General features: G+C 43.8%; 1 protein-coding gene across 4 annotated transcripts in view; it reads right to left on the bottom strand.

Moving 5' to 3' along the window:
• Positions 1-2,648: 2,648 nt before the first annotated feature.
• MARCHF7 (membrane associated ring-CH-type finger 7) overlaps positions 2,649-21,343 on the bottom strand; it is a 43,728-nt gene continuing 25,033 nt past the window's right edge. For 2 of the 4 annotated variants that reach the window (XM_056536445.1, XM_056536446.1), the window contains exons 4-11: positions 19,593-19,779; positions 16,075-16,221; positions 13,769-14,843; positions 10,728-10,897; positions 9,414-9,523; positions 6,577-6,690; positions 4,420-4,468; positions 2,649-4,098 (exon numbers count right to left, since the gene is read on the bottom strand). In XM_056536445.1, the coding sequence (XP_056392420.1) occupies positions 4,064-4,098; positions 4,420-4,468; positions 6,577-6,690; positions 9,414-9,523; positions 10,728-10,897; positions 13,769-14,843; positions 16,075-16,221; positions 19,593-19,779 (1,887 nt within the window). In that variant the 3' untranslated portion in view covers positions 2,649-4,063. The remainder of the gene's footprint in view (positions 4,099-4,419; positions 4,469-6,576; positions 6,691-9,413; positions 9,524-10,727; positions 10,898-13,768; positions 14,844-16,074; positions 16,222-19,592; positions 19,780-21,343) is intronic. The other 2 variants (XM_056536448.1, XM_056536447.1) reach the window with 2 other exon arrangements.

Genomic DNA, 21,343 nt, shown 5'->3' with positions numbered 1-21,343 from the left:
GGGGGGCCGCATGAAAACATGAACCATGTTATATGGTTGGGTGTTGCTGCCCCTTTATTTTGCATTTGTCATCTGGGATTTCAGTTAGACCTTAACGGCAGACATCTCTGGTGGCTATCTGGCAATTACTTACTCCCTTCTAGGATTGGCCGCAGTGCCTGTGCTGCTGGCAGTTTTTCCCCTTATATAACCCACCCTCCCCTATTTTCTCTTTTTCTTATTTTACAATTTTGTCACAATGTTCAGAGGGGGTTAGTCGAAATGTTTATTCAGCAGGTGGATATAAATGTATTCATACTTATTCTTATTTTATATATTTAATTATAGTTATTTTAAAGGGTACCTTTCATCAAAACTTTTGATATAGATTAATGCATGCAGAATAACTTTCCAATAGCATGTTATTAAAAAATATGCTTCTTTCTATTTTCCACTTTGGTAGAGAGACCCGTAGTGGTCATTTTTTCAGTCCTTTAGTACTCCAGCATGAGTCTGAAATCTATAAAAAAATGACAATCTCAGACTGCAGCCGGGAGACAGAAACTCTTTGGCAGGGAGCAGTGCTGAGTTTGTCTGCGTCCCGGCTGCAGTCTAAGATTTAGGACTCCAGCATGAGTCTGAAATCTCTAAAAAGGACCCTTAGAGGTCATTTTTTTCAAAGTGGAAAATGAAATAGAAAGAAGCATATTTTTTAATAACATGAATTGGAAAGTTATTCTGCATACATTAATCTATAATATATCAAGTTGTTTTTTTATGAAAGGTACCCTTTAAACAAACATCATGGCCTTTTTCACCACAAATTTGTTGTATGTCTTTATTCCTGGTTAATCTTACATGTAAACAATTTGTTCTATGTTTTCATACAGGAACGCATGGGAACCGAGTTCCTGCACTTTATCCACAGAAGAACACTATCAATTAGCAAGAATCCTGCAGGACCAGTCAGCCCTTTAGTGGAAATCTTAGGAGAGTTCCCACACTTTTCCCCTCAGGACTTGACCCTTGTTTGCACCAGATCATAATGACAAGTACCTCTTAAAGCTTTTCTGAGAGGCCCATTTATTATGGACATTAAAAGGGGTACTCTGGCTCTGAGACATCTTATCCCCTATCCAAAAGGATAGGGGATAAGATGCCTGATCGCAGGGAATCCTACCGCTGGGGACTCCCGTGATCTTTCACGCAGAAACCCGTTACCATCAGCCCCCCGAAGCATGTTCAGTCCGGGTCTGATGACGGCCGATCATGGGGGCGGAGCCGTAACATCACAATACTCCGGCCCTTTGATCAGCAGTCAGAGCGAATATGCTCTGGGGACTGATTGTAACAGGGTGCTGTGTGAAAGATCACAGGGGTCCCCAGCAGCAGGACGATCAGGCATCTTATCCCCGATCCTTTTGATAGGGGATAAGATGTCTTAGCACTGGAGTACTCCTTTAATAGGCCCATCTGGAGCAGGCTCTTGTGGGTGCAAAAAGTGGATCCAACTGATTTAACCAGAGAAAAATGGGTCAGGGTTCAATCTGAGTATAAACAATATTTGGAAATTGCTCCTATATACATGCAAATGTAATTTGAATGTGGTGAGATCGCTTGCCTCTATTGCCTGCTCATATCAGGCAATATCTATAGCACAAGAAGTGACCAATTAGGATAGGACTTTGCGAGTGAAGTTGGGCTTTTTATACAGACCCCTACACTTCTACAACCTCTTGTACTATTGCCGGAGTCACGACTCTGCCCCCTTGTGACATGCCCTGCCCCCCTCAATGCAAGTATATGGGAGGGGGCATGACGAGGATAGGGGGTAAGATGTCTTAGGGCCGGCATACCCCTTCAATAATAATTTGTGAATGTTCCACAAGGGCAAGGTCCATTTTTTCACTTGACCCTGACAAGGCCTAAATTTGTCCTCTAATCCAAGTCAACCGGTTCTTATACAACAATTGAACAGAGTAAGTGGCTAGTTGTCTGACCTGTTAGTGTGCCTCTCTGCAACTCAGTCAGTTACATTTGGATTAAGCTATTGCACCCCTGGCCAGTTTGATTCAACAGTCTACAGCTATTGTGAGATTTTGTTATGGTTCTCCTGAAGAGCGCATAGCATGCAGATAATTTTTTTTTATGGGATACATTTGCTTCTGTTATGCATTTGATTAGAGTGCCATGATTTCATATTCCCCATCGGGAGCCATGATTGGTCTGCAATGACTGATCAATCACTGCTTCCAGGAGGTAACATGCCCACTCTGCCCATCCCATCCTAGTACTAAGAGCAGGTGCTATAGATGCTGCTGCCAATGTGACTGCAGCATTTTTAGCGTGACAGGGAGGGGGCTCCCTCTGCTTTGCGGGGCACCAATGAAAAGCAATCGCCAGGCATTCATGAAAGCTGTTGTCTTGGCTACAGCAGCTGATTAGACCTCAGGCAAAGTGTGGTCAGCTGTACTATGCCTGTCAGTGTAACTCTGACATAAGCATAATACAATGCAGTACAGAGTTGCAATACCACACACAATCTGAGGCCAGAGGCGAGAGGCATTTATTTTTCTTTTTAAATAAAGAATAGCTATTTTTCCAATCCTGGATAACCTCTAAGGTTCAATTCAGTGATGTGCAAGTAAGCAAATAAATTGAGTCACCAGATTCATACAATGTCTTTATTGTTTCTATCATACAGCTAAAACATCAATGTGCATTTATCGTGAATATACAGGGGGATCTACAATTTTTTAATTTTTTTTTTTAGCAATTACAAGTGTTTAAAATTTTTAGCATTTATATTTTTTGCAAAGTCTTTTTTTAATTGTAAAATGTGCTATATACTGAATCTGGAAAAAAAAAAAAAAAAAAAAAAAAAAAAAAGAACTAAAGGGTCATCATCAAGTCACAACCTCGAACTAACAGCCCCATACTAAGTCAGTAGAAGGCAGATCGGAACATAAAAAAAAAAAAAAAAAAAAAAAAAGACAGCTGTACAAAACCTTTTATATTATTATTAAACCATCAACACTGGAGGAAAGACATTATATAAAACAAGAGCCTGCAAGATAAGGCGTGGGGGGGCTTCACCCCTTAAGGATCACATTATTATTGGTTACAATATATCATACCCTCCCCCATTACACACAAGGTTGCTGCTTTTTGTTCAGAGTTCCCAGAGCAGAGGCAGTTTTGGTAGGCTGCATATTGGAATGGCCTACTAATATTTCCAATACACGAGGCGCCATGATATTGAAGCCTCAGTGGTATCAGTGAGGCCATTCATGTTAGGAGATCAGACAAACACATTAAAGGGGTATTCCAGCCTCTCAAAAATGATAGGTGGTAAGGATCTGATCACAGGGGTGGGAGGGGGATCTCTAGAACAGAGTCCCAAATCTCCCCCTGCATGTGGGTGGTGGATCGGCATATGCTCCATGTATTGCCTATGGAAGCGCTAGAGATACCCGAGCGCTGTAATGTCTATGGGAGCCCTCTGTATCAATGTATGGAGTGCATGCTGACCCATTGCACCATGGCCAGAGGACAGACCCCCTGCAATCAGATTCTTATCGTCCATCACAGGGTTTCCCAGCCAGGGTGACTCCGGCTGTTGCATAACCACCACTCCTAGCATGCCCGGACAGCCTTTGGCTGTCCGGGCATACTAGGAGTGGTGGTTATGCAACAGCTGGAGGCACCCTGGCTGGGAAACCCTGCCCTTAGTAGTTAAAAGAGCACCCCCCCTTCACTATGTGCAGGTAACATGGCTGAATCTCAGATGGTCGGAGCAGAAGTTCAGGTTATACAACACAAGGGAAAAAAAGAAACAAGACATACTGCAGTATACAGTCACAGCTCCAGCATACAAAGAAAAAAAAGGCAGAAAAGCCAATGAGGGTTTTTTTAGCGATTCGGTATTAGAAAATTGCTCAAGTGCAACAAGTGAACAGAGGTAAAAAAAAAAAAGTGTGAGAGTGATTCAACAAGGAAGGCTGAGCATTGGCATGTTCAAAGAAAAAAAGAAAATGGACTTTAAATTTTGAAGGTGTTGAAAGTCCAGTAGGTTGGCCGTTCTTTACACCCTTTCATCCTCTGAATCATCTTCTGACGCTTAAAAAAAAGATAAATAAAATAGATTGTAAGTAAGACGATAGAATTGGTATTTAGAATTGAAATTTAAAAATTTTAGATCACCCATCCCTTCTGAACAAGAATAACCTAATTCTAAATTATTCTATACCAGGTTAGGAAATATATATATATATATATATATATATATATATATATATATATATATATATATATATATATATATATATATATATATATATATATATATATATATATATATATATATATATATATATATATATATATATATATATATATATATATATATATATATATAGTCACATTAGTGACAAAACTTACTTTCAAGATCTTCCATGTGTGCTTGAAGGGTCCTAGCGAGGTTGATGAACTGAAAAGACAAAAAGATTAATTATATTATGTTCTCTTTTCGGTGAAGTATTTCTTCTGATCATGGGCATTTGAATACAAAATGGTTGTATTGTGGCAACAATTCAAAAGGGGTACTCCAATGGATTTTTTTTTTTTTTTTTAAACAAACTGATGCCAGAAAGTTAAACAGATTTGTAAATTACTTCTATTAAAAATCTTAATTCCTTCAGTACTAAGCAGCTGTATACTGCAGAGGAAGTTGTGTAGTTCTTTCCAGTCTGACCATAGTGCTCTCTGCTGACACCTGTCCATGTCAGGAACAAATCTGCATAGCATACCTCTCCTGACATGGAAGTTCAAATGGACGTTCTGCCGTGTGAATAGGCCATAACTCTCCCCACTGAATTGAGCGGCATGGTCGGCATGCGACTGCAGCCCCTGCATGCGTTCTCTATGGAGCCGGCAAGTGCAAGAGCTCAGGTATCTGCATAGAGATTAAAGGGGTTCTCCGGTGCTTGCACATCTTTTCCCCTATCCAAAGGATAGGGGATAAGATTCCTGATCGCGGGAGTCCCGCCGCTGGGGACCCCCGGGATCATGCACGCGGCACCCCGTTTGTAATCAGTACCCGGAGCGCGTTCGCTCCGGGACTGATTACAGGCGACCACCGTCACCACCGCTATCACACCCCCTCCCGTAGGCTTGCATTGAGGGTCGGAGCGTGACGTCACACGTGGGCGGAGGCGTGACGTCACACGCCGCCGGCCCGGTGGTCGCCATTACCCAGAGCGGAGGGAACACGCTCTGAGTAATGATTACAAACGGAGTGCTGCGTGCAAGATCCCGGGGGTCCCCAGCGGCAGGACTCCTGCGATCAGGCATCTTATCCCCTATCCTTTGGATAGGGGAAAAGATGTGTAAGCACCAGAGAACCCCTTTAATTGGAGCACATGCTGCCCAGTTGCTAAATTCATAGGGGAGAGTCAGGTTCCCATTCTTCTAATTGTGTGTTAGCCCCTCCCTCCCCCTCCCCCCAAGATCCAATACTTATTCCGTAACACAGGAATACCCCAAGTCTTTCCTGATGAGCATAAAACTTAACCTTCCACTGATTTTAAACCAGTCTTTAGACCAGTTTTAAATTATCAATCTCTTGGCAAGGGCTCCATAACTGAACACTATTGTAGAGGAGGTCTGACTACAGCTCTCTGCCAGACAATTTTAACTGTGTATATTCTGTAAAGGAAAACCTCTGTATGGTGTTAACGTGTATAGTAAAGCATCTTACTAACAGTGTTATTAGCCATAGTGTACAGTATCTCCATTACCAGCTCTGCCTGCTCACTTGTAGCTGTCATGTCATGTCACAGGCTGACAGCAAAGTCCCGGACCCTGCTCCCCTCCTGTCAGCACAGGACAAGACCGGTGATGTGAAGTTGGTATTTATTAAGTCAAACCTAATTAGTAATAAGGCAGCAGGGAAACAGTCCTTGTCCACAGTTGCAACCAGAATGGGCTCCCTGCTGCCTTATCTAATGAGTAGTAATACCAGCTCCCTCACTGATCTCACTGGTCTTGTCCCGTGCGGATAGGAGGGGAGCAGTGAGAAGGGACAGGAGCTCTGCTTTCAGAGTTCGTGATGTGACATCACAGCTACAAAAGGACAAAGTACAGCTGATATGAAGATCTCTGCATTATGTCCAGCAGCCTTCGTAAGTTGCTTTATTATACTTTGACACCATACATTTTCTTTTGCAGGAAAACCCCTTTAACAACCTGATATCCAACCTTCAGACAAAAGCAAATCCACCCAACTATCCAGAGATTACACCTAATGTTCAATAGTTTATCAGCTCTTTAGGTAGAACCATATGAAACACCCCAGTGTAACACCCACAACTCATTTTAATGACTGTTCCTCCAGCTGTAACCACTTAAATTTATTCAAAACACAGCAGAACATATACTGGTGCAAAATGCCCAAATGGCAACGCAGCATAGCAAACAGTAATAAACACGTACTGCATAAAGTCAAAACATTTTTGGAACCTTAATTCCTGCGTTTAAGGTTTCAAACAAGCATCACCGAATAAACCAGAGGTAATGTTGTAAATTACATGAACTCACTCTAACCCGAGTGTTTGCTTCATTTGCAGCTCCCAACATGTCAGAAAAGCGCTGTTCACATAGATGCAGTAGGACAACCAAGTAGAGACCGGAGCTTATAAATTCATATTCAGCCTAAAAGGAGTGAGAACAACGAAGTGCAAGGGTTAAAACGAGCACTCTTCAGCTTAATTAAATTATAAACAGACAGGATTTCCCTAAAGTTGGATGAATTATGAATCAGAATATACAAGTCATATTGATAGGACATGGGCTGGAAAGGGTCTTCAAAAACGGTTTCCAACTTTTAGCCTTTTCATTGGTATTTATATAATCGGACATGATTTTCACCAAACAAAAAATTGTATTCTCTCAGCTTCTTCAGAAAAGACCAAAGTTCTCTGTGGGTAATTTTACACATTAGGTTGAAGGGAGTTTATCTAGATTTTTTCCTGACTAGAGCTTGATACTGAAACAGGCTCTTTTTCTGATTGCAATTTTAGTTTTTTTGGTACTTTATAGTCACAGCCATCTTGCTTGAGGGGGCTTAGCTCTACTGTGAATGGTGGTGGGTCCAGTGCTATAGACAGAAGTACAGTGAAAGGTGACACTAGTATGAGAAGAAAGGCATTATTGGGAAATCTCTACAGAACAGGAAGTCTCTGCATTCTAGCCACTAGTTCTAAAATTAAAGGGGTACTCCGCCCCTAGCCATCTTATCCCCCATCCTTTGCATAGGGGATAAGATGTCAGATTGCTGGGGTCCCGCTGCTGGGGACCCCCGGGATCGCCACTGCGGCACCCCGCTATCATTACTGCACAGAGAGTTCGCTCTGTGCGTAATGACGGGCGATATCGGGGACGGAGCAACGTGATGTCATGGCTCCGCCTCCATGACCACGCCCCCTCCCATACACTTGTATTGAAGGGGCGGGCCAAGACGTCACGAGGGGCAGAGCCATGACGTAACGATGCTCCAGCCCTCGTATTGCCTCTCATTACGCGCAGCGCGAACTCGCCACAGCAGCGATCCCGGGGGTCCCCGGCGTTCTGACATCTTATCTCCTATCCTTTGGATAGGGGATAAGATGTCTAGGGGCAGAGTACCCCTTTAAGCTAAGTTTTTCTTTTTTTTTTTACTTTCAAGTTTTCTATCCGTATTATGAGAAAATTAGAAAGTCTACCTACAACCCCTTCCCCCCCCCCAAAAAAAATTCTTATAAAATAGGTTTATCATAAAACCTCATTTAAATAGGTAATTTTCTGAGGATACATTTCCTGTAAGTTAACCCCTTAATGACGCAGGGTATTTTCAGTTTTTTGCATTTTCATTTTTTCCTCATCACCTTCTAAAAATCCTAACGCTTTAAATTTTGCACCTAAAAATCCATATTATGGCTTATTTTTTGCGCCACCAATTCTACTTCGCTGAGACATTAGTCACTTTACGCAAAAATTCCCGGCGAAACTGAAAAATAAAAAAATCATTGTGCGCCAAAACTGAGGAATAAAAATGACATTTTGTAACTTTTGGGGGCTTCCGTTTCTACGCAGTGCATTTTCCGGTAAAAATTCCACCTTCTCTTTATTCTGTAGGTCCATACGGTTAAAACGATACCCTACTTATATAGGTTTAATTTTGTCATACTTCTAAAAAAAAAAAAATCCATAACTACATGCAGGAAAATTTATACGTTTAAAATAGTCATCTTCTGACCCCTATAACTTATTTTTCTGTATAAGGGGTGGTATGAGGGCTAATATTTTTGCACCGGGATCTGAAGTTTTTACTGTACCATTTTTGCTTTGATCAGACTGATCGCTTTTTATTCATTTTTTATAGTATAAAAAGTGACAAAAAAATACGCTATTTTGGACTTTTGAAATTCTCTTTTTTTACGCATACGCCATTGACCGTGCAGTTTAACGATATATTAGAAAGCTATAGGAGTCATAATAGGGAGACCTAAAAACATACAAAGTTTGTTTAAAAAAAAAAGAAAAGTGAAAACAAAAATATGCAAAAATTAAGTCCTTAGAGCCCAAATGGGCTTAGGCCTTAGGGTATGTTCACACTAAGGAATTTCAGCAGTGGACATTTCCGCCGCTGAAAGTGTTCCGCGCAAAGAAAGAACATGTTTATTCTTTGTGCGGAATCCGCGAGCGGACCATCAATGGGGGCGGCTCAGTGCCCCACGGGCCTAGCGCCGAAATATTCGGCCAGGCGGAATCTCCGCTCGCTGAATTCAGCGAGCGGAGATTCGGCAGTGTGAACGAGCCCTTAAGGGGTTATACAAGACTGCAAAGCCGAAAATCTGCGCATGCTTCAATTTCCACTTGATTCCCCCACATGAAGATTGCGTTTTTAAAACCTTATTCACGTGCATTGTACTGTGAACTGCTGCAGCTCTGCACTACACATCTGCCTTGTCTGAACACTGTCTAAGGCAGTCGAGAGGCTCAGACGCCAGCCTTGGCACATTTGTCTCGAATAAAGTCCTGTCATGTGGCCCTATTATTCCATCAAAATGAGGGAAAATAAGGTCCAATGGCCGCAATTTACCTAATATGAGGTCCATCATTAACTGGTGGAATATGCACTACTTTGTTCACATTTCCTTAGTGGATTCTATTTATAAAAGACTTACATACTGCTGTACTGTAATGACAGGCATCACTGTATTGTGATCTAGAAGTAACAGGCTGCTGCTGGCCTTCATACTCCTGTCCTGGTATAGAGAGTTATTCAGTGTTTCCTAACTAGGGTGCCTCCAGCTGTTACAAACTACAAGTCCCAGCATGCCTTTGTCATGGCACTCTGGTTGGGAGACACTGCATTATGCTGAACTATTACTCACCCTCTCGTTTGCATGTGCCCGATAAAGTTCTTGTAAGTCAAAGTCTTCCAGGTCCAAATCCAGCTTCTCTTTACATAATTCACATGTAGTTATTGTTTCTAGACTGGAGCCTAAAATACAGAAGTTATACAAACTTCAACCAAAGTTTAGGATCATCTGTACTTCTAGAACAGAACAAATGCAACATCCCATAAATTCTGTCATCACACAAAGCCATCGCAACGTGCTCCACGTGTGGAAGATAAGGAATGTCCTCCCCTTGTATGGTTGCTGGAAATCAAGTCAATCAGCCTGTATAACAAATACTAAAGTGGTCTCCAAAATGGACCTCCAGATGTTGTAAAACTACAACTCCCAGTATGCCAGGGATTATAGTTTTACAACATATGTACCTGTAGAGATGGGATCATTACACCAACGTCGAATAGACTGAAAAGCACATTGATCTTTTTTTTAAATATGCAGTATTGCCATAAAAATGTTAGTCTTTTCTCTAAGACTGGGTTCACACTAAGTTTTGACATACAGGGACCGGATCCGGCTGGGGGGGACCCGGCGCTCCCATATCCCGGCCCCGATCTACTTCATTTGAATGAGCCAACCGTCAGATTGTGACTCTAGTCGGCTCACTTTTTGCCCCGTATCCGGTTTTCTGACCGGACCCAAAGCCGCAGTATACCATGTCAAAACCAACGTAGTGTGAACCCACCCTTAAGGTCCCTGGCAGTCTAACCACAAAGCAGGAGACTCCATTCCTTCATTTGCATTTAAAATACAAAGACCTATGGTGATCCCTCAAGTTACATATCTTTTCAACTTACAATGGTCGCCCTGGAACCAACATTTCGGGGAAGATCAAAAGTTGCAGAGTTGCCCATAACAACCAATCTGATTGCTGCTTTCATTTTTCAGGGGTCTTTTCAAAAATGAAAGCAGAGGAAAAGTTGCTGAGTTGCACATCGCAACCAATCAGATCGCTTGACAGGTTTTGTCTCCCCCCCAAAAAGGAAGTGCAGTGCCATGGGCTGCATCGCCTCTCTATCCCCCCCCCCCCCCCCAATCTAGGGCAGACTCCCAAGCCCTGCCGAAATCCTGTGCAGGCACTGTGCATCCGGACTGTAGCGGGGCCAATGGAGCTGCGCCACAACCTGGATGAACAGTGCCTTCATGGGATTGGCTGCCAATCAGATTGAGAGGGGTAAAAGGGGCAGGGTTGTCTGTTCTTGTATGGTTAGTAACATCTTACCAACTACTGAGGAATCGTGTACATCAGCCACAAAGTTACCCATGTTTACATAATCTAAGAGGACTCACCAGACTTGATTTTAGCATGAAGCCATTTCTTCATACAGTCCTGGTGAACATACTGCAGACTTCCAGAACATTTACATGGCTCAATGAAGGGATTGGTTGGGGTAGTGACACCAGTCTGGCAAATTCTACACAAGTCTCCCTCCTCCTCTTCAGAGTCCTCCAGAAGAAGGCTAAAAAACAGAAGGTTAAGAGAAGGTTAACATTGCTTACTCTTGTGCTGAGCCACCTAAATGTACAGAATAAGATGGCAGTGAGACCACTGGCACTCAGCCTTCTCACTAGGGATCGACCAATACCGATACTCTGTGGAGGTTAAGGCCGATAACTTATACCTGAATATCGCTATAAGCTATCAGCTATTTATTCCCCCCCCCCCCCCCCCCCCCGGCGACACCACTGAAGATCATTTATTTAAAGCGGGCACTTTAAATCAATGAACTGCAGCAGCTTTTGCTGTGCCAGAGACCACTGACCGCTTCTCTCCCCCTGCCGGTCCTGGGGTCCTCCTGAGTCCTACCACCGCCGCTGGCCCCACCTATCCTCTGCCCAGAGACTGCTGCCGCCCGCTTCTCTCCCCCTGCCGGTCCTTAGTCCAACCACTGCCATTGCCCCCCCATCCCCGGTTTTATAGTGACCAGTTGTCGGGGTCCGCGCTACTTCTGGCTCCTGCGGCGTCCTGAGCTGTCACTGTGCGCACTGACTGACGTCGCATTGAGGACGTCACTCGTCATTGCGCAGAGCGCAACACAGGACACCGCAGGAGCCAGAAGAAGCAGACCCCGGGCACAGGCAATTATAAAACCGGGGATGGGGGAGGCAATGGGGCAGCAGTGGCCGCAGTCTCTGGCCAGGGAGGTGCAATATCAGATTATCCGGAAGGTAATTGCCGATACCGATCAAGTCTAAAATCGTGAATATTGGCCAAACCGATAATTGGTCGATCCCTACTTCTCACCCCTTATGTAAACATGTCTCATCAGTAGGATCACATGGTCCAAAAACCATTAGTCAGCCACAAATCTCCGTGTTAAACAGGGCATGTGCAGTAAACAATGATTTAAAGGGGTACTCTGAACTCTTAGAGCGGGTGACTGGAGTCGTGACATCACACCCACACTCCTTGTGATGTTGCGCCACATCCACTCAATGCAAGTCTATGGGAGGAAGCATGACAGCCACCACGCCCCTCCCATACACTTTCATTGGGGGGCATGGCAGTAATGTCATGACCCCACCGTTCTAAACGAATACTGGGTACTGCACAGAGTTCAGTGGTCCCAGAGGCAGGTCTAGGGGCAGTATACCCCTTTAAGTGAAGGACCACGTGAGTGATACAATGTTAAGGGCCCATTCAGACAGAAAAGTTATTCTGTGAGAGGCAGAAACAAAGTCAGCACTAGGACCAGACATGCAGTGTCCACATTGTCGGCAATGCATATCCGAGTGGATCCTGTTGAAAACGTTTAACATGTTCATTCTTTCAGCAGAGTCTAGAATTTGGAAAATTCTGCCGCAGAAATTCACTGTGGAATTTTTCCACTGGATTCCACTGCGTGAATGAGCAGAGATCGGTCAACAAGTGCAGACTACAGGTAATTGCTTATGTCAGGCAGCTGATCATTCAATAAGACACTAAAATTAGATGCTAGATCTCCTAAAGGGAGATCATAGTTTGGGGAAATAGATTTTTACATGAGAAATACTCAATGAACCCTAAAGGACTGTTTGACCCCAAAATGAACACCTAGGTGTCAGTGCAAGAACTTGTCTGTTCCATGACAGCAGGGCTCCTGATCTTACTAACAGGAGTAGAAAAACCTGTGTTCCTTGTAGTCTAACCCTTAGATGCCATGGTCACATTTTGCAGCATTTAAGGGGTTTCTGGGCATCAGTTGACTCTTGAAAGGAGACAATGAGGACATATATATATATATATATTCATTATTCTATGTTGCTTTTAGACATGGGGCACAGGAGAACTGAAAAATCGTGGCAAGAACCAGAAGTATTAAAGCATTTGAATTTATGGATTCATCAAAACCTGTGCAAAGGAAAAGTCACCCATAGGAACCAACCAGATCACTTTCATTTTGCAGTAGCCTTGTTAAAAATGAAAGAAGCAATCAGATTGGTTGCTATGGACCAAACGCGTTTCAGCTTTGTTTTTAACCTCACGTGGATTTTTGTTGTTCCCTATTTTTAAATATGGATTAATTAAATTTTGGACTTTTAAATAATATTTCTTTTTGGGAGCTGGAGCATCTGCACCTTTTCTTAACTTATAACTTAGGTTGCCCCATTTTACAAGCATATACATTTTACAGGACTCCATAGTGGTGTTGTCAGCTGACTACATTGGTTCATTAAATTCATTGGCCCAAATTTATGAAATCTGCCTTAAACCATAATGGATTGTTTTTGCTTATAGCAACCAAATTCCAGCTGACAACGAGGAAGGTAATAAGCCACAAACAATCCAGCCAACGTTTGTGTGTTTCTGTCCGCACCATAGTTGAGCCATGTAATAGCCTCCATAAAATAAGCGCCGATCTACTAGCTAAGCCTGCATTTCCCAACCAGGGTGCCTCCAGCTGTTGCAAAACTACAACAGCTGGAGTCACCCTGGGTGGGAAACACTGGGATAAGTGCCTGCATTTGTTAGCAGTCTGTCTGTATAATACTTCCCATACACATTTATTGTAAAGAGTACCTGTCAGGAGCTTGATACACTTTTTTTAAAATCCTGCCAGTTCACTTCTTCCCTCCTCTCAAAAGGGAAAGGGAGCTGAAATATATGGCTCTATACACTCCATATACTGTGCTGAGCTGAAGTCCCACTTGCATTTTCTGACCTCTGCCAGGCTGCTGCAGGAGAGTCTGCAAGTAGGACTTCAGGGAGAACCAGAAGGAGGAAGCCTGTTGGCTGGGTTAATTTAAAAGGGGTACTCCCCTGGCCAGTGTGCCGGCTGCATTCGGAATATTTAGTTCCCAAATGCTGTGTGCGCTCGTGCTACGGTGGTCAGCCACCATTTCACACTCACCTTTCTTGAATTTTCTTAAGCTTCTCAGGATCCCTGGAGTTCTCAGACTTTTCACTTTCTTGTCCATCACTTGTCCTACCTGAGGGAACAATGTCTACGGTTATCATGACATTGTCTGATAAGGAATTCCCAAGTGCGGCGGGCACAGAGAAATGTAAAAAAGAGTTTGGAAGCATGCCTGATATTCCTGAATTTCTCCTACTGAAAAGGGATTCTGCTAGAGATGCCGCCTGTGACGAGCCACTCAGAGAGTCCGATGACAGCAGCGAAGGGCTGTCAGTGGTGGCGCCCGCTCCTTGGACTGGGTGCACATCATCTAATGAAAAATCTTCTTGAGATGCCCTTCTAAATAGGCTAGAATCAGAGGTAGAGGATGCTCTAACTGTTTCCCGTCTTCTCCTGGAAAAGAGAGGAGTGCAGCGATTCCTTATAGATGAAGGCAGCCATGAGCCTGAAGTCCTGGACTCTGAATCTTCTGACCTGTAGCTTTCAGCATCGGAATCAGAGCTTTGATTTGGAGACACTGATGACAAGCCCCATCGCCGCCGTCTAAGAAATGCAAATCCCTGAGATTGTTCTGAAGGCCTGGCTTCTGGCGGGTCCGTATTGGCAGGTGTAGTAGTTACTGGCTGAGGAGAAGCATTATGTAAACTTGACTGTGCTTCTTCTGCCTCTGCTGATCTTCCACTCAGGGAATCCTGGCTAGATCGCCTAGAGAAGAAGGTGGAAGACATACTAGAAGCAAGGCGGGAAAGCAAGTGCCTTGTTGTACGTCTGCCTTCTGTGTTCTGTTCACTTGTAGACCTTTGAGGAGCAGGTGATACTCGTCCTGATGTAGTCTTTGCTGTTCCTTCATTTCTACTAGGTGTATGGCGGAAGTCCAGTGAACTGTCTCTCTGTGGAGATCGTAGGTCTCTGGGCGTCACGGATCTTGAACTTCTGCTGGAATCTCTTAGCAATGAGGAACTCTGAGAAGGCATCTGGCGGTTGATAGACGTGTTAAGTCGTACTGTGCTTAGAGAGTTCTCTTTTGGTCTTGCGCCTTGTGCATAAGAAGAAACTCTATCCTGAAGATCTACATTAAAACAGAAGAAAATGGTTTCTTTACTTTTTACTGAACAATTATCCAATTTTAAAATCAATCGCATGACCACATTGAAGGAAAACAGTCATCTGTTCACCCACACTAATCCCAATACACTGGGTTATAGTGTGGGTGAACAGATCGATAATGGGTTAAATAAATACCTGCACTCCAGAGATCTGTCCCTCCGAAGATCGGCATCCATCTTTAGTGAATTGCACACTGGAGATGGGCCCGCCAGCTCAATATGAATATTCATTGTAGAGGGTCATGTGAGCGCGCAGTTGGCTGAATATTCACAATGAGCCGGCGGGCCCTCCTCCAGCACGCAATTCACTGAAGATAAGATGGATGCCGATCTTCAGAGGGACAGATCTCTGGAGTGCAGGTATGTATTTAACCCATTATCGATCTGTTCACCCACACTATAACCAAGTGTATTGGGTTTAGTGTGGGCGAACAGGATGACAGTTTTCCTTTAACAGAAGTCGAGGGCATGATTCCCTCTAATCATACAGGGCTGCCATTGGGGGGTGGGGGGGGGGGGAAGAAGCATAATATGTTTGTTCTCTGGCTTATTTTCTGGAGACAACTCATGATTGGAAAAAGACGACAATCTGTGCAATCCAGAAAAGAAAGAACAACTCCAAGATGTTGCTCCTATGAGTCAATAGATGTAACTGCACTGTAATGACTTATAAGGTCTGCAACACTTGTGTAGAGGCTGGGTCACTACGATATGTGCCTTGTACTTTGGGGGGGGGGGGGGGGGGGGGGGTTATCAGTATACAGGATTTGGTCAGTAACAGTATAATGGTTATGTATATGGTGATAATAATTCCTCTTTCCTTCCTCATTGAAGTAAAAAGCTTTTGGGTTTTAAAATATTTTTCCTAGACAATGGGTAAAATGCTTGCGAGCCCTGGGGGTGGACTTCTAAAAACAGATTTTACTTATGTATTCACATGTAAAAAAAAGACATCTAAATTCAGAAGATTTACTCTGCTAAAGTTCACTTTGTTTCACTATGGCACTAGCCTAAGGGTACGTTCACACATACACATTTGATGTGCCGGATTTGATGCGCAGGATTTTCAGCTGCAGATTTCAATAAAAACTACATGACTGAGCGCAACTTCTAATCTGCAGTTACAAATCCTGCGCATCAAACCTGCCCAGGATCCTGCATGTGTGTTTGCCTTCAAACCATCAAAGCACTTACATGAAGGTGTTGAATCGCCATTTCTGTCTCTGTAATCCATCAGCCCATGAGTAGTAGCGTCTGTTCTCCTTTCTCTCTCACTTGTTAGATCAGAATTAAACATCACAGAAGTTGTCCTAGGAAAGCGCACGTACCTGCTTGACGTGTCTGAAAATGAGAATTAACCCTTAAGGATGCTGCCCATTAAAAACTATACATCACACATACATGACACACTTTCTGAGTACATCGCAATTACAGTACCAGACAATACCAAGGAGATGAGCCAACTTAAAAAGGCGTAGTTCTCCTGTTCTCATAAGTCTGTCAGCCAGCTTTGCTTTAGTAGCTTTTATTTTTTCCCCCAAACTTCTTAGATAAAAGAGAAAACGGAAAACGCTACATGAACACAATGAAGAGTCATAAGAGTACAGCAGCAGCCAAGGATTTCATGGTCATTATCTTAGAGAACAGTAAATGTTGGATATACACCCCTGACACTGTTTCCCAGCCAGTTTGCATTCAGCTGTTTCAAAACTACAACCCCCAGCATGCCTGGACAGCTGATGGCATGCTGGAAGTTGTAGTTCTGCAACAGCTGGAGGCACACTGGTTAGGAAACCCCACCTTAATCTGTCCCCACCTTCCCCCTTGTGCAATTGGAATGTGCTATAGTAACCCATCATATTTCTTCTATGCAATGAAATACATGGTGCACAACTATTTCACATTCACTCAGTTTCAGGGGACAGCAACAGAGCAGTTTGCCAATACTAAAAAAAAAAAAAAAAACCATGGACTTCCTTTACCTTACTTCACTGGTCAATAACAGCAAGACACAAACTCCTCATTGCTTTGCTAGGGCATAGTGCTTGTAAAAGTGCACACGACTGAACAGTGTCACTGTGCTGGGAGATGGTTTACACAGTTCTATAGAGGGCATTTGGTGGTGGGGGGGGGGGGGGGGGGGGGGGAGTAATGACATTGACTTTGCAAGGTGTTGTGGGCAGAAATGAAACCACAGAAGCAAAGCAAGAAAAGGGTTACACTAAGCACAGAACTGTGAGAGGGAAGCCTTTATTTGCCTTCGGAGTAATAATGTGAAGCCAGACTCTCAGACTGCACATACACTGCCCCCCGCCTCACTCCAGCACACAGCAATAGCTAAGCCACCACTCCCTTTGTTCTGTCTTGTTGTCTCTTAGGCTAAGTTTCTACTTTGTTTTTTTGGGCGTTTTGGCAAATAAATAAAAAACTGTCGCAACCAGCCAGATGTTAGCAGGGATTCAATGGGGAAACACAAAATGCCAAACCCACTTTGCATTTTTTTGGGGTTTGGCGTTCTCCCCCGACCCTGGCGTTTTGCTGCAATCTGGCAGTTTTTCCAAATCGCAGCAATGCAGAGACTGGCGTTTTTAATCCATAGCATCCCTACTTTCCTCTGCAGCCATACATGCGCTGGAAAAATGTCCCTGCACAGATCGGGACTACAGCTGTGCTGCGGCTACAGAGCCGGGAGAACAGCTGATGCTGAGCAATATATATATCATATCTACTGCCCAGCAAGAACTTCGTGAGCCTGCAATGTTTACACAGTATACACATTGCTGGCTCACTTAACCCTTTGCCGAGCTGTGCGCTATGCGCTAGCCCAGCAAGAAAAGCATTAACTTACACTGTTTGACAGTGTATGTTAAACCTTTGGGTTATACAGGAGAAGAGATCCCTTACCTCCCTAGCTCCTTTAACCAATGGGTCTGTGTAGCTCCTCCCCCTAATGATGTAATTAGGGGCAGAGCTACAGACAGGAGCCAGAGTGGTAAGTATGAGGCTAGCAAAAACACCTAGCACTAACCCCTAATTATTACCCCGGTACCCACTGCCACAGGGGTACCGGGAAGAGCCGGTACCAACAGGCCAGGAGCGTCAAATATGGCGCTCCTGGGCCTTGGTAACAGGCTGGCGTTATTTAGGCTGTGGAGGGCCAGTAACAATGGTCCTTGCCCACCCTGGTAACGTCAGGCTATTGCTGCTTGGTTGGTATCCGAGAATAAAAATATGGGGAGTCCTATGCAATTTTTTCATAAAAAAATAAATAAATCCTGCATAGGGTTCCCCATATTTTCATTCTCAGCCAGATACCAACTAAGCAGTAACAGCCTGATGTTACCAGGGTGGGGGCAAGGACCATTGTTACTGGCCCTCCACAGCCTATATAACGTCAGCATGTTACCGCCTAGGCACACCATTTGACGCTGTGGGCCTGTTGGTACTGGCTCCCCTGTGCACTAGCTGTTTTTTGGGGCCAATTCTAAGCCCTGACTTAGTAGTGGAAGCTGTCATATTGACGGAATCCATTACTAAACCCCTTTTATTTTTTCCTAAATTAGAATTTTCAGGCTAAGACATTTTTGGTGCTCTGCTGGGGAGAGTGCTCATAATGCAATGTCTTCGCAAAGGGCCTCCAATTGTTGCAAAACCAGCCTTTGGCTGTCTGGGCATGCTGGGAGTTGTAGTTTAGCAAAATCTGTAGTCTACCTGTCTGAGAAGACCCTGGCAGAAGGGTCTGTTCACATTATAACGTACAATGTGAACAGAGCCTCATACTTACCACTCTGCCTTTCGTCTGTTGATATCATTAGGGGCGGAGCTACATGGACCCAGCAAGGACAGGGAGTGAGGGAGGTAATTGGACCTAGTCTTCTCTATACAGCTATCTATACAGATAGCTGTATATTCTGTACACTGCCTAAAAGGGGCTTTGGAGCAGGGAGTCCTGTCAGTATAGTATTCACTGGTACACTATGCACCTCTGTATACTATACGGCCGGGGGAGGTGAGTAGTGATGCTGTACATCACTCCTCATCTCCTTACACTCTGTGGACCGGACAAGTGGTACCCTGAAGACCGTGAGAAAACTGCCGCAGGGTACAAAATTGGCTGTTTCCACACACTTGAAAAAACGCCAGAAAATCTGCCAAAATGCAGGAAAAGCTGGAATTTTTTTGGGGTGTAAAACAAAAAAAATAAACCCACACACGTGGAAACAGCCTTAGGGCTTCACATCTGCATCAGAGCTCTATTCAGGGAGCTGTCCACAGAATCTGTTAAAATAGAGGGACCTAGTTGGAGAAAAATTTATACTTTGCTGAAATGCCGCAAACACAACACCAGATTAACCCCATTCACAGACAATGAGCCCCATAGGTGTCCACTGCAAAGGGCCTACACATGTTTTTTTTGTAGCGAATGGATTCCGACACAGATGTGAACTCAGCCTTACTTGAAAAGAAACTCATCTAACAAGCAGTGGACTGCAGACTGCAAAGTAGTGATACACCTAGTGGCCAGGAATTTAGGGCTTTTCTCGCCCCTGGGGAAATTAGTCATTTTTGGTAAATTAAGACTTACAAAAATGTAGGAATCAGAGAGAAGTTGTTTTAAATTAAAGGGACAGGTAAAAAAAATAAAGTCAAAACAAACAAAAAATAAAATAAAGAACACAATAGAATTTGCACTAGTTATTTCGGTATACTACCTGGACTTGAAGTGTAGCTTGAACTGGTAGTTCTTACACCAGACAGAGGGGTACGTCCAGAATAAGACAGCTTTGGTCTCTTAGAATCCCAGTCTTGCTGCTGACTATGCAATCCTGAGTAAGTGCTTTGAGACCTCTCCAATGGATCATACCAAGAAGGCTGAGAAGAAGATGTGGACGCTGTGGACTGAACAACAGGTCAGGTACATTAGTCATTTCAGTCGGAATTAGAAAATATGCAAGACGACCATTTTACATGGAGGAAGGCAGATTGGTTTTGTGAAATCTACGTGAACACCTTGTTCACCGACATCACACGACGTCTGACGTCTTAAAGTCTAGACATAGGATGTGAAGACCTGTGCCGACCACTAATTGGTCAAACAAATGACAGCAATGCTCTTTCCAGTCTAGTGCGGACTGCAACTACTAATGCAGCGATTCCCAACCAGTGAGCCTCCAGCTGTTGCAAAACTACAACTCCCAGCATGACCGGAAAGCCGAAGGCTGTCCGGTCATGCTGGAAGTTGTAATTTTGCAACAGCTGGAGGCACACTGGTTGGGAAACCCTAATGTACTAGCTGACCAGCAAGTTCTGTCATTTTGACAAAATGATCCAATAAGTACCCCTTAATCTCCACTGCAGGTGAACCTAGACTTAGTGGTATTGGTGGTACATTTTGGGGAGATCTATGAAAGCCTGTGCAGAGAATGAGCAGTGCATAGTAACCCATAGCAACCAGATTGCTTCTTTCATTTTTCACAGGCCGCGATTGCCGCGGCTGGCTATTAACCCTTTAGATTGCCGCTGTCAAAGCTGCAACATCTGGAGGGCCACAGTTTGAAGACTTCTGCGCGCACGCGCGCACACACACACATATCTATCACACTGAAAAATGAAAGCAGCGATCTTATTGGTTGGTATGGGCAACTGCACCGCTCTTCCTCTACGCAGGTTTTGATAAATCTCCCCCATTGAGCATGGTCTTTGCTCCTCTACTTTGTCTTTTCACTACTAGCTGGAGAGGCTACCCCTGCAATAGGTTAAACTAGGTTCACATGTACTACTTTAGTCAGCATGTGTAGGCAAAACTGGGTGCTGGAGGAGAAGGGGGAAAACTACGGACCTTCAGCTGTTGCCCGGGCATCCTGGGAGTTGTAGTCTTGCAACAGTTGGAGGTCCAGTTTGAAGACCGCTTAGTTCTAGTTGGTTCCATTCCTGACCAACACACTATGGGAGATCTTTATTAAAACCTGTGCAGAGTAAGCGACGACCAGTTGCCCATAGCAACAAGATCACTCACTTTTCAGAAGTCTTCAAAAATGAAAGCAGCAATCTGGCTGCTATGGGAAACTGTTCAACTTTTATTCTGCACAGGTTTTCATAAATCTCCCCCCCCTATGTGTGAACACAGCCTTGGGCTCTTTCCACATCAAAACTATAGTGCAGATTTGGCCAAGTTTGAAAACTGCATTATAAGCTGACTGAGGCAAAAAGGTCATCATTTTGGCCTCCGATCAGGTCGTTCTCGTATAACTACAGCAGGGATCTCTAAAGTGGACCCCCAGCTGTCTGGGCATGCTGGGAGTTGTAGTTCTCCAATACCTGAAGGTCCACAGTTTTGAGACCACTGAACTACAGGATGGACCACCACATACCTCTGCTCTAGTCTATAGAGCAGAATAAAAGTAAAATAAAAATAATATTATAATAATAATTATAATAATATAATTAAATAAAAATATTATAA

The sequence above is a fragment of the Hyla sarda genome, chromosome 8 (assembly GCF_029499605.1).
Source record: "Hyla sarda isolate aHylSar1 chromosome 8, aHylSar1.hap1, whole genome shotgun sequence".
NCBI lineage: Eukaryota > Metazoa > Chordata > Amphibia > Anura > Hylidae > Hyla > Hyla sarda.
This window is presented reverse-complemented; position numbering and strand designations above follow the sequence as displayed.